The sequence below is a fragment of the Podarcis pityusensis genome, assembly GCF_964106645.2.
Source record: "Podarcis pityusensis genome assembly, chromosome: 17".
Taxonomy (NCBI): domain Eukaryota; kingdom Metazoa; phylum Chordata; class Lepidosauria; order Squamata; family Lacertidae; genus Podarcis; species Podarcis pityusensis.
The window spans coordinates 9600743-9614270 of NC_138042.1; the positions used below are offsets into that span (position 1 = coordinate 9600743).

A 13528-nucleotide genomic window follows, 5' to 3' on the forward strand; every position below is an offset into this window, starting at 1 on the left:
ACCCAACCAGATGTGTGGGGTATTAATAATAATAATAATAATAATAATAAGGGATATATATTTGATATTAAGCTTTGCAATTTATTTCTCTCAATAGAGAGAAACTAATAAAACTTGCTAGAAAAAAGGGGGGGAGCCTTGTGTTAAGAAATGAAAAGTAAGTAGAAAAGCCGAGGGGAGGAGAGGAGGCCTTTGGGAATCTTTTAGGAAAACTCTCTCTTGCGTAGCTCCCTTGGGATTCTCCCCCCATCCTTAAGACTCGAAGGAAGAGGTCCCCGGGCACCAGGCGCAAGAAGCCAACCTGCACCGGCCCGCACTGTAAGGCTACCCGATCCGGGCTGGGGCGGAGGAAATTTGCACGGCGGCTCCGCCTCCTGCTGCCTCTGAGCTCGCTGGCGAACCGGACGGCTCCCGAGGAGGAGTCCCCAGCCCGGGCAGGAGCTCTCAGCCCCTCCTCGCAACAGGGCCGGGCAAGGCGCCTGCCCCCATCGCCTGCCCCATGCAAAGCCCCGGGAGGGACCGGCCGAGGCTGCTGCTTCCGAGGAGACCCGACGAGGATGGGCAAAGCGGAGATTGCAATGGTAGGGAGGCGAGGCAGGGAGGTCGGGGGTGCAAGGGGTGGGGGGCGCGCAGATGTACAAAATAGACCGGCTTGCTCCTGGAAGAAGAGGGGATTTCGTAAAGGGCACCTTTTCCCACGCCTGCGCTTCACCTGCAGAATTTCCTCTTTCCCCGCAGCTCTTGAACCCAAGCCCCGCTGCATTCTCCTCCTTCCACTGCTCTCCAGATAGACACTCCCCCCTCTTATCACGCTTTAATCGTCGGGGGTTAAAGGCTGCCTGAGAAGCAGCCGATCCGCAAGGCAGTTAAGCCGCCGCTTAAGGGAGCCCAGGGCGCGTGCCCGCGGGTCTTCGGGTGCCGCGCCGCGTTGGAGCTGATCCTGAACGGGGCTTTGCAGCGGAGGGAAGCCTCCAGGGCTGCAACCTGAGACGGGAGGGGTTGCAAGACCCAATGCCCATTGAAGTCAACGCGGCTTTGCACAAATCTAGGACTGCTGCTCTGGAAGCCACAGCAAAGGCTGGTACCCTCTCGCCATCTTCCCCCCAATGCCAACTGCAGAGAAAGTGTTGCACGGCGCAGCTGTGGCTTAGGATGGGAGGGAGGGCTGGCTTTTATGTAGGGTTGTGGTGAGGTTCGGATATTGAAAGCGTCTCTCAATGAGAAACAGGAAAGTGCAGAGCATAAACTGAAAAGCAAAAGAACTAACTCCAGAGGCCAAACTTCTAATCCCTTGCTCTCAAATTCTTTTAATTCACACACACAGCCCTGCTTCTCAGGATGCTTCTCACGAAATGCAGGATCCGCATCCAGACACCCCCCCCCCACTGTTCATAACACCTTCTCTTCACTGGAGATAGGCCAGACATGTGTATCTTTAAATAATGCAGAATAGGAAAGAGATATACAAAGAGGGAAACAATATCACCGCATGTTTAAAAAGAGGGACGCATTTTGGGACTTTGCAGATGGATTTCTAAATATCCTAACATTTATAATATGAATTTCTGGTACGGTATTTGAATTCATAATTTTTATAATACAGTGGTACCTCATACGCTTCAGGTTACTTATGCTTCAGGTTACAGACTCCGCTAACCCAGAAATATTACCTCGGGTTAAGTACTTTGCTTCAGGATGAGAACAGAAATCATGCTCCGGCGGCGCTGCAGCAGCGGGAGGCCCCATTAGCTAAAGTGGTGCTTCAGGTTAAGAACAGTTTCAGGTTAAGTACGGACCTCTGGAACGAATTAAGTACTTAACCTGAGGTACCACTGTATTTGACAACAAGATCCAAAGTGTGTGCATGTACACACAGAGAGAGTTCATATTGTGGCTTTGCAAAATGCTTAAAGTTAGTTGGCAATCATGTACTTTGTGCATCAATAATATTGCTATTATTCACTGATTTTCATATATTTATTATTTTCCTAGTTCAACTCTTAAAGTTAGTTGGCAATCTTGCATTTTGTGCATCAATAATGTTGCTGTTAGTCACTGATTTTGATATATTTGTTATTTTCCTAGTTCAACTCTCTCAGTTATAAATGATGTTTCCAAGTAATGCAGAGCCACAGTTTTTAGGGGTGGGGAGAGATAATGGGTGTGTGTGTGTGTGTGTTTAAAGAGAGAGATGCCCCTTTTTCGCTTCTGTGCCCCTTTTAGTGAGAGCTGGCGGAGGCCACTTGTGCTGCCTTTGCCTTCAGCCACTGGTACCTGGCACAGAGCAGTGCAGATGGTTGTGGTGTTACATTTCCACCTCTTGCAGGACCGGTCTGGCGGCTCTGCTGAGCAGGAAATGTCAAGGAAGGTCACAGGAACGAAGCTGGAGCAACTGGATGGGGTGCAGAGACCAAGCGGGAGGAATTCCTGTCCCCAGGCAGGGCTACTTTCATCCTTTAGCGCAGTCACGTCCAACTCCCAGGAAACTGCAGAACTGGCAGTGATCTGCCCAGAGTTGCCGAGCTTTTTTTAGGGAGCCAAAGTTGTTGAAATTTATCAGGGGGTCCAAGGATCGACCAGGGACATCCCTACGGGACTGCCTCTCCTGGTATGCCCCACAGAGGACCTTTAGGTCCACAAATAACAACACTTTGGAGGTCCCAAGCCGCAAGGTGGTTAGATTGGTCTCAACTAGGGCCAGGGCCTTTTCAGTACTGGCCCCGACTTGGTGGAACGCTCTGTCACAAGAGACTAGGGCCCTGTGGGACTTGACATCCTTTCGCAGGGCCTGCAAGACAGAGCTGTTCCACCTGGCCTTTGGTTTGGACTCAGTCTGACCCTTATGTTTCCTCCCATTAAGGTTTTGATTTATGGGCTACTATTAAAATGAGACTGCATTTTAAATTGTATTTTAACCTGTATTTTAATAAACTGGTTTTTGTTTGTTTGTTTGTTTGTTCTCCCCCATTATGTTTTATTGTAATTTTATTGGTGTTAGCCACCCTGAGCCCAGCTCTGGCTGGGGAGGGTGGGGTATAAATAAGTTGTTGTTGTTGTTGTTGTTGTTGTTGTTATGTTGTTGTGATCAACCTGTTTTAGTGGGTCTCCCCCATCTCACCTTACCTGGATAGGAGGGGGTTCAGCTTGGTGGCCGGGCGTGGAACTCCTCGATTCCACTCTGAGTCCAGATATCATCACTCCAGGAGAAGAAGGAAGGAACAGTCTGGTCCGTCCTACACCCAAATCAAAGAGTATTTTTCTCCTGTGTACAGACAACATTGGTAGCATGACCGCAGTTGCATTCTTCTTCCCTGTGTGCTTTTCTAAGCAGCAGCAACCATTGGTGAAGCGTCTCCTGACAGGCAGAGTGGGAAAAGCTGCTATGTCAGGTTGCTGTTAAACAAAGCAAAACAAAAGCACAAGAGCAGGGACAGAAAAAGAGGCCGCCCCATAGGTACAAATTCAGGGAGTGAATCTTAGGAGCGAGCCCAGTGCTGGATTTATGTATAAGCTAAACAAGCTGTAGCTTAGGGTCCCACTCTCTTGGGGTCCCCCAAAAAATTAAAGGGAAAAAAACCTGGATGTACATTTCCAAAATATAAGATAAGAAACAAATAAAATAAAACCTACATACAGCACCAGTGTTTTGTGTTGTGTAGGCTCCTATGATGTAAGTAATGGGCCCCGCCTGCTAGCCTGCTCCCTAAAATGTCACTGGTTTGCTCACATCTATATACAGTGGTACCTTGGTTCTCAAACTTAATCTGTTCCAGAAGTCTGTTCCCAAACCAAAGTGTTCCAAAACCAAGGCGTGCTTTCCTATAGAAAGTAATGCAAAACAGATTAATCAGTTCCAAAACAACCCCTAAAACTTTGTATTTCACTATTACTATACTATACTATTAATTGTATACTATACTAATTATTAATTGTATTTCAGTTCAACAGTTCAACAATTACTTTGATATAATACATATTTTGTTATGTGCAAATGGCTTTAGATACCTATTAGGTCCATAAATTACCATATAGCATATATTCAACACAATAAAACAGCAACAATTTGTTGCTGACAAAGGACAGCTGGACATATAAAGGGCCCCATTACCTTCAGTAGCTGAGGGGCTCATCAAACCTAAATCCGGCACTGCTGGAGCCCATTGAGCACAATTCAGTGGATGGTTTTCCCCTGGAAACCCCACTGAAGTGGAGTGGAAGAGCACAGCCCTGCAGAGTCTTAAAAATATTCAGATATTTTGGCAAATCAAAAAAAGTGTAATCAGACACTTATAAAATTGTAACCATGTTTGCTACTTTTATTAAAGAAGTGGATTCTGAAGTTCTGTAGACTGGGGCCTGTTTTGAAGCCAACTGACATTTCCCCCCAAACTCTTAAGATACTCAAGCAAAAAAATAAATTCCAAACCCAAAGGGCTATTGTTTAAGACAATATTAACATATAATTGGTTTCCTGTACTCTAGCTGAGACTATTAATAAAAATAATCAATCATTAAAAAATCAAACTGAACCGAATTTGGAAAAGAACTTCTCTCTCATCTCAAATTTGCATGCAACACCCCACCCCAGCCAGCCCAAATTTGTGCAATATTGATTGAAACATTTTCCCCTCGGTATTGTTTAGATATTCTAAGAGAGTAAGCTGCAATCCTAAACACACTTATTAGGGAGTATATCCCAAAGTACCAGTAATTGTGAATGGAACTGGGCTGGAGAAGAAGTAAATGTAACTTAGCATTATTATCTTCAAATCAATTAACGAGAGCTGAGATTTATTTTTCAAATGCTTCAAATTTGAAAGTGCTAAAAATGAAGCTGTGGTTATGAATTTAAGTGATTTTTGAAATTTATCTGAAATTGCATTTCAGCTCTAGTTTCTTCCGTAGCTGCAGTCTGGGCATATTTCAAAGGAGGGGAGAAAATGTGTAGCTTTGAAATAGTGATGGCACCAAAAAGATAAGATAGAATAAAATTGAGGGGTTGGCAGCACACAGAAAGAGCAAAGAGCAGCGAGGGGAGGGCAGTAAATATATGAAAAGTGCCTTTGCTCCAAGGGGCCAGCAATAGGTGGACAGATGGGGGCAGGCTACTCAGATGGGGCTTCCCCCTCCTCACTTCCTCTGATACCACCTGTGCTATTAAGGGGGATCATAAGCAGGTAAAAAAAAAAGACCCAACAGATTTCATATGGCATAAACTTTTGCGGACTAGAATCCATTTCATCAGATGCATATAGTGTCATACTTAGAAAGTGTATACAGTGGTACCTCGGGTTACAGACGCTTCAGGTTACAGACTCCGCTAACCCAGAAATAGTACCTCGGGTTAAGAACTTTGCTTCAGGATGAGAACAGAAATCGTGCTCCGGCAAAGCGGCAGCAGCAGGAGGCCCCATTAGCTAAAGTGGTACCTCAGGTTAAGAACAGACCTCCGGAACGAATTACCGTATTTTTCGCTCTATAAGACGCACCAGACCACAAGACGCATCTAGTTTTTGGAGAAGGAAAACAAGAAAAAGAATATTCTGAATCTCAGAAGCCAGAACAGCAAGAGGGATCTCTGCGCAGTGAAAGCAGTGATCCCTCTTGCTGTTCTGGCTTCTGTGATAGCTGCGCAGCCTGCATTCGCTCCATAAGACGCACACACACATTTCCCCTTACTTTTTAAGAGGGAAAAAGTGAGTCTTATAGAGCAAAAAATACGGTAAGTTCTTAACCCAATGTACCACTGTATTCACATGGGCGCAGAGGGGGGAAATGGAAAGCTTACAGTGGGGCTAAATGATCGAGAAACGCCAAAAGCACAGTGTGCAACGATTCAGTTGCAGCTTAAAATGTATGCAAAACAAGCAAGTGCCCATTCACAACAGCAGTAACCCGTGATGACAACACAAGCTTCTTAGCAGCATTAAATCAGGGCCAGACTAAAAGTGACTTGCATTGTGTAGCTGGTCTTTGTTTTGCAAATAGGTGGCGTGAGGTGTGGGCCCCCAGCCAGAATAGCAGCTCCCTGCAGCTACACTGTGTGTGGTTGGTTTTAGGCCAGGGGTCGGCAAGGTTTACTTCGCCTGGGTCATCCTTCGGGGGCTGGATTGTGCATGCACATAAGCTCCCGTGCCCACAATTTCCAGTGTGTACATCTGCACAGACGCGATTTCCAGTGCTGTGGAAGCGAGTCCCCATGCCGCGCTGCGCCGGTTTAGTGCAGTGAGTGGGAACTCACCAAGCAGGCAGCTGAGTTCGGGGGTGGCTCGTGGGCCAGTTAAACGACCCCCAGGGGCCGATTGTGGCCCACGGGCCTTAGGTTGCCTACCCCTGGTTTAGGCTGGCCTTTGATGCTGAGGGTTGAGTTGGGAAAGGACGAGTAATAAAGGTGAAGGAGATGAAGCCTTCTTCTCTTTGACTGACCGTTGAATGTCGGTCAATTAATAACGGCCTTGAGTCCGCAAGCTCCATCCGTGGCACCAGCAGCCTACGGAAAGGTGAAAACATTGCAGAAACCCAGACAGTGCCATCTATCTGAGCCACCAAGTATGATGCCTGAATCACTGTGATAAACAATAATGGCCATACTTGCTTGCAGAACACTAAATAGGAAACAGGACAGAGATTTGCCCCTCGTCCATGCATAAGCCTCTTTTCTCACCCCCAGAAATCTCCTGTGCAGCTGTGTCCTGAGCCTTTTCCTTCGTTTTGGAGATGGAAAAGCAAACCTGCCAGTCTTCCTTCTCTGATAGTTTTACTCCATTCCCTTGCGTACTTCGCACAAGTTTATTTGTTACTTTATTATTATTATTATTATTATTATTATTATTATTTTTAAAGATATTTATTGAGATTTTCCGAATATTACAAAAAAGAAAAGAAAAAAATAAAATAGAGGCAGAAGAGAATACAAAGAATAAAAATAGTTTTAAGAAAAAAATCCAAATGAGAAAAAAAAATGACAGGAAAAAAGAAAAAAAGAAGAATGCAAAAATCACAAAATTTTAAAAACATTTAAAAACAAATTCATTATTTTCAAATCCTTAACTGTCATTACCTTCTTTCTTAGACCTCCTCCTCCTCCCTTTCTTTGTATTCTAGTTATTAATTATCCCAGCAAATCCTTGACCTTATCTTTCTATAATAAAATAAACCTTAACACTTAAAACTTAAATCTTATCCTTGCCAACTTCTCATGATCATAATATTCTTTCATAATTCTTTAAACATCTTTGCTAAAGCCAAGTATTTTCATTCCAACATTTCCCTATCATTCATCAATTTTATAAAACAGTTCTAATAGTAGAAAAGAGAGGTATAAACAGATCCAATCTTCATCCAGCGTCCCTTCCTCCTGGTTCCGGGTTTTGTCAGTCCTTATTCCCGTCAGTCTAGCCCATTAACCTGGCAACCTTATGTCCGAGGCCCTCAGGTCTCTTCCATGACCCTTCCGCGGCTCTTCTTCATATTTGTAACTGTATTTTCCCTTGTCTCTTGCTCGTGGTAACTCCAGCTTGACAATGTTTTTAATCCTTCTCAACAGATCAGCCCCTTTTCCATGTTCAACAATGAATTCCATGTAGTATTTAAAAGCATGTTTCAAAGGCCCTCCAAAATTGAGAGCCCCCACAGTCCCAAACATCTCACGGCCCGTTGCCATATTTGAAAAGTCCAAACATCCCAGCATAGGGGGGTCAATCCAGCCCCCCATTTCCAAACCGAGCCAAACTTTTCCTTTCCAGATATGGCTTTTTCCAAGTTCATTTGTCAAATCCAAAAAATCATATTCCTGTTGGGCCTGTTCTGTCAAAACACACTCCTGATTTAATGTCAAAAACTCCTGTTCTGTCAAGACACACTCCTGATTTAAATCCTGAGTGGGCTCCACATATTTTCCCACTGTTCAAAGTTTCCCACTGCCTGTTCAAAATTTCTAGTTGAAGTCGCCATCCAATTCACCTTCTCGTGTAATTGTTCCAGTAGATCGTTTGTTTTATAGAGAGCATACAACAAGGCTTCTGAATACATTGTCCCACAAGGTCAGATACTTGTTCCCACGGTTGTAATCTGTAACAGCTGTCGACTCCCTGGAGTTAGTTACAATTTCACAGACTCCCCCTAGGGGGAAGACTTCTATTTATTCTTGCAACAAAATTTCCTTTTTTAAGATACTTTGTCCATATATAATCCTTTAAAATGCGAAAGGGAACAGTGGAATCACTAGGTTTCTCTTCTTTTAACCATCTGTCAAAAACACTTGTCTTTGGTTAATGAACTTCACACGTCAGTCCTGACAGCCCACTCCAGGCTCAGGACGGAGGAAAGTTACTTCACTTTAAAGTCACTTTAAACAGTCCAAAAAGATCCCCCCCTTCTCCTGATGTCGAAGGGGGATTCCACAACCTCAAATGGTGAAATCCAATCTTTTAAAAGTGATTTTCTGAGCTCTAGTTTAAGTTGCCTTTGCTTTATTCTGTTTACAAAAGAACGGAAGGATGACTTCCTGTTTAGACCTTCCCGTTCCGTACCAAATTCAAGTAAATTTTTAAAGTCCGATTCTGTTCTACTCGCAAGTCCTTATTTGATGTCCAATTGTTCAAAGTCTAAGTACTCACGGGTGCTTATTTTAAAGTCTGAATTGTCCCAGGAAAAAGGCAGCGCTCTCCGGCAACAGCTATGCGGCTTCGCTCCACGGAAATAGCAGTTGACTCACAGCACCGCGCCACTTCCCCCTCTTCACTTCGGAGCCCGTTAGTGGGTTCCTTAGCAGGTTGGGGGGGCGCTAAAGGTGCCCGCCGAGTCCCATGGTCACAGGCTTCATCCGCCTGTGATTTTTAAGTGGGTCCCCGCTTCGCCGTAGCGGAGAAGACCCGTTTTCCGCGGAGCTAGTCCCTCCAGTTCAGAGGGAGTCCGCCATTGCCGGTGGCGCCACCCCAGAAGTCTTGTTACTTATTTATTTTTAAAACGTATACCCCAGCTTTCTATATTGGATGTTCAAGGAAGCTCATACTAACGAAACAACATGACTGCCACACCATACAACAAAATAAGATCAGGGCCAGCTCAATATATTTTGCTGCCTGAGGCAAGATGGCTCCTCCTGCAATTCCATGCACGGGAATGTGACTAGACTGGCTGTTGAATAGTACTTCAATTCTGGCTGCCTTCATCACACCTGGGGCTAGTTTAAGGGGTACAAGAACGCCCACATGGTACACACAGCTCCAGCATCTCACTACTGCTCTCTGCTCCCCAACATCTACCGCTGAATGGGTGGAAGCCTCCCTTTACCTGACAATAACATTTTATTGGCTCCCAACTCAACTCTTTCCAGCTCAGTTTAGATCTTGCTCTACACGACTGGTCCCCAATTAGCTAAGTACTGCAGACCCCCTGTTTTTTCAAGAGCCAAGTCCTGGACCCCCTACTTTTGAAAATTTTGATATCTCTATCGTAGCTTTTGATATGTGAATGGTGCCACGCCCCCCTCCCCAGGTGGGTTACACGGACCCCCTGGGTTCTGCAGACCACCAGTTGGGAACCCTTCTCTACACTGCCATATGCATATGGTTCCAAGAAGCCAAAAAGCTGTGTCTTACTTCTGCTTCTGTTTCTTTTCTGCCTCTCCCCAGACACCCCTTCAGCAGTGGGGTGAAGAGGCAGAAGATGGGGCCATCTACAGCATCATCCTTCACCGAGTGAGGGCAGAGCCCATCGCCAACAGATCATGTCAGCTGGTATGTGGCAGCTTCCCTTATAGGGAATACCGGATCCCTCCTTCTATGCTAAAGTGGCTTTTATTATTGGACAGCAGAGGGGACACATGCACGGAAAGTCACGTCTGCCTCATGCGTGCAAGCATGACAAGGAGCTCTCTTCTCTTTCCTTTGCTCCACCTGGTACGCAGGCTAGACTGTCTCACCAAAGTGGTGCATGCTCTAGTTATCTCCCGCTTGGACTACTGCAATGCGCTCTACATGGGGCTACCTTTGAAGGTGACCCGGAAACTACAATTAATCCAGAATGCAGCAGCAAGACTGGTGACTGGGAGTGGCCGCCAAGACCACATTGACCTACCATTGACTCCCAGTACGTTTCTGAGCACAATTCAAAGTGTTGGTGCTGACCTTTAAAGCGCTAAACTGCCTCAGCCCAGTATACCCGAAGGAGCATCTCCACCCTCATCTTTCAGCCCGGATACTGAAGTCCAGCTCCGAGGGCCTTCTGGAGTTCCTTCACTGCGAGAAGTGAGGTTACAGGGAACCAGGCAGAGGGCTTTCTTGGTAGTGGAACGCCCTCCCGTCAGATGTCAAGGAAATAAACTAATATTTGACTTTTAGAAGACATCTGAAGGCAGCCCTGTTTAGGGAAGTTTTTAATGTTTGATGTGTTTTTAATGTTCTGTTGGGAGCTGCCCAGAGTGGCTGGGAAAACCCAGCCAGATGGGTGGGGTATAAATAACAAATTATTATAATTATTATTATTGCAAATTTGGGGACCCCAGGATTTGTGGTAACCTTTTCAGTGATGGGAATCACTGGAATCTCCTGTATCAAAGGCAAGAGAACTCCACAACTATCAGACTTTCCATGTTAACTAATCTGATTTTTCACAAATAGGGTTTTTTTTTAACTGTGCAGTTCCCACTGAAGGCAGGTTGCACCTCTACCCTGTGTATTAGACAATGATAAGCACCTCTTCAATAGGTGTCAGCTATGTGAGTTTCTCCCACCTCATCGTGCCTGTCCCTTTCCCAACAGGATGTCTCCAGCACACCAGAGTGTCCCTTTGTACAGTACCGCACGTGCAAGAAGCGCCTGTTGCGGGCTGCTACGCTCCCCAGGCTGGTGGAGTGGCTGGTGTCTGCCGATGTGGAGGGTGACCTTGGCTTCGTGCCCAGCTTCCTGGCCACCTACCGGGCCTTCGCCAACCCTGCGCAGGTGCTGGATCTGCTGCTGCCACTGGGACCGGACAAGTGAGGCACAGGGGTAGGAGGTGGGTGGTTTGGGCAGGAGGAAAATGCTGGACAAGGTGTGCTCCCGTTTCAGGAGCCCGGAGAAGGGCTGGTTCTTGATTCTGGCAGTGCGGCGAATTGGGGCAGGAAAAGCAATTCTAACCTGGCAGGGTATCAGAGTGATTCCCACCTTGCTTTTCGCCCTGTAGGCATGTATGTACAGGGCGAATTTATTTGTTTCATGCAATTAAGTGTTCTTTAGAAAGGGGATATATAGACATGTGGGTGCTGTACACATTATTTTCATTGAAATTCTACTCAATATTGATCCAGATCAGAACTCCCAACGTATAGTTAGCAGAGTAAAAACTTAAACACATTGCAGGATTCCCAAAACATAGACCAGAGGCAATTAATATTTCATCCAGCAGACCAGTTTAAGCCAGCTGTACTCAGCTTCTCTGAAGGAATAACCCAAACATCAGGAACCTTCTGCTTGTTTCTTTCACACAGAGAAGCTTCCAGAACCCTCTTGAATTAAGTAGAATAGGAAAAATCTCTACACATCAGATCAATACATTCTGTAATAAGAAATGCAAACTGACAGATATCGGCAGTGCTTTCCCCCCTCAAAAAATGTTTAGGGGCACTCTCAGTTGGACTAAAAAAACCCACCATTTTATAGTTCAAATTGGGAAAAATAAAGACAAATAAATGGACAAAAGTACAAAGATTCACAAAATGTTTAGGGGTATGCATACCCCTGCGTCCCCCCAGAAAAAAGCACTGGATATAGGAAGAAAATACAGTGGGGCCTAGGTTGTCGAATGTAATCAGTTCTGGAAGAATGTTCAACTTCCAAAACACTTGACAACTGAGGCACAATGGGTGGTCGGGGAATTCAACTGAAAAAAATTGAGAAACGTGCCTTAGAAGCTGTTTGACTTCCGAGGCGTATTCGAAAACTGAAGCAATTACTTCTGGGTTTTCGGCGTTCGGGTTCCAAAACATTTGGCTTCCGAGATGCTCGAAAACCGAGGTTCCACTGTACAGGGCAGTGACTGTTTTAGGTGCATCCAATATGTGTGCAGCTGAGGACGCGGGCATCGTTCCAAATCCAGGAATGACCCCCAAAAAGGGGGTAGAAGGGGGCAGGGGTGGAACAGGACGTTTGGGGACTTTTGCCATGGTGTTTCAAATATATGTGATTTCACTTAAGCGCAAGGTGCCTTGGAATGTGGCCTCTGCGTAAAGAGGGAGTTGTCTGTAATGAGATGCCAGATGGGCAGTGAAGCTTGGTGAGGTCCGAGCAGCACAAACTGGCAGGACGCATAAGGAGGGGCACCCTCAGGAAGAAATCCTGGTGAAGGCAGCATGGACTCATCGACTCGTAGAGTTGGAAGGGACCCCTGGGGTCTTTTAGTCCAACCTCCTGCAGCGCAGGAATCTCATCTCAAGCATCCAGGACAGATGGCTATCCAACCTCTGCTTAAGAAGAGTAGGTAGTCCAAGGTAGTCCGTTCTGCTGTTGAACAGCAGGCAGCTTATCTGGGACAGGAGGGGTTAGGGCAGCCTTTCTCAACCTGTGGGTCCCCAGATGTTTGGGAACTACAACTCCCATCACCCCTAGCTTGCAAGGCCAGAGCTCAGGGATGATGGGAGTTGTAGTCCAACAACTTCTGGGGACCCACAGGTTGAGAACCACTGGGTTAGGGGCACCAGGGGGTGCGGAGAGACAGGGGTCAGCAACCTTTTTCAGCCGTGGGCCGGTCCACCGTCCCTCAGGCCATGTGGTGGACCAGACTATATTGGGAGGGGGGAAAGAATGAATTCTATGCCCCACAAATAACCCAGAGATGCATTTTAAATAAAAGCACACATTCTACTCATGTAAAAACACCAGACAGGCCCCACAAATAACCCAGAGATGCATTTTAAATAAAAGGACACATTTTACTCATGTAACAACACACTAATTCCTGGACTTTCCATGCGCCGGATTGAGAAGGCGATTGGGCCGCATCCGGCCCCCGGGCCTTAGGTTGCCTACCCTTGGATAAGAGCCTAAGCAGTTTGTGAGTACAGTGGTACCTCGGGTTACATACGCTTCAGGTTACAGACTCCACTAACCCAGAAATATTACCTTGGGTTAAGAACTTTGCTTCAGGATGAGAACAGAAATCGTGTTCCGGCGGCGCAGCAGCAGCGGGAAGCCCCACAAGCTAAAGTGGTGCTTCAGGTTAAGAACAGTTTCAGGTTAAGAACGGACCTCCGGAACGAATTAAGTACTTAACCCGAGGTACCACTGTATATGTACAGTGATACCTCAGGTTACAGACCCTTCAGGTTACAGACTCCACTAACCCAGAAATAGTACCTCGGGTTAAGAACTTTACCTCAGGATGAGAACAGAAATCATCGACAGGGCAGGAGGCCCCATTAGCTAAAGTGGTACCTCAGGTTAAGAACAGTTTCAGGTTAAGAACGGACCTCCAGAACGAATTAAGTTCTTAACCCGAGGTACCACTGTACGTGTGTTTGTGTATGGTTGGTGCCTGACTCTGTTTCCGT

General features: G+C 46.0%; 1 protein-coding gene across 4 annotated transcripts in view; it reads left to right on the forward strand.

Annotated features, from left to right (window-relative positions):
• The first annotated feature begins 383 nt into the window (after positions 1–383).
• Positions 384–13528, forward strand: part of RGL3 (ral guanine nucleotide dissociation stimulator like 3) — a 40611-nt gene continuing 27466 nt past the window's right edge. Inside the window, exons 1-3 of one of the 4 annotated variants that reach the window (XM_080988113.1) lie at positions 384–581; positions 9636–9740; positions 10764–10978. In XM_080988113.1, the coding sequence (XP_080844239.1) occupies positions 558–581; positions 9636–9740; positions 10764–10978 (344 nt within the window). In that variant the 5' untranslated portion in view covers positions 384–557. Of the gene's footprint in view, positions 582–9635; positions 9741–10763; positions 10979–13528 lie in introns of those variants that run through there. The other 3 variants (XM_080988111.1, XM_080988112.1, XM_080988114.1) reach the window with 3 other exon arrangements.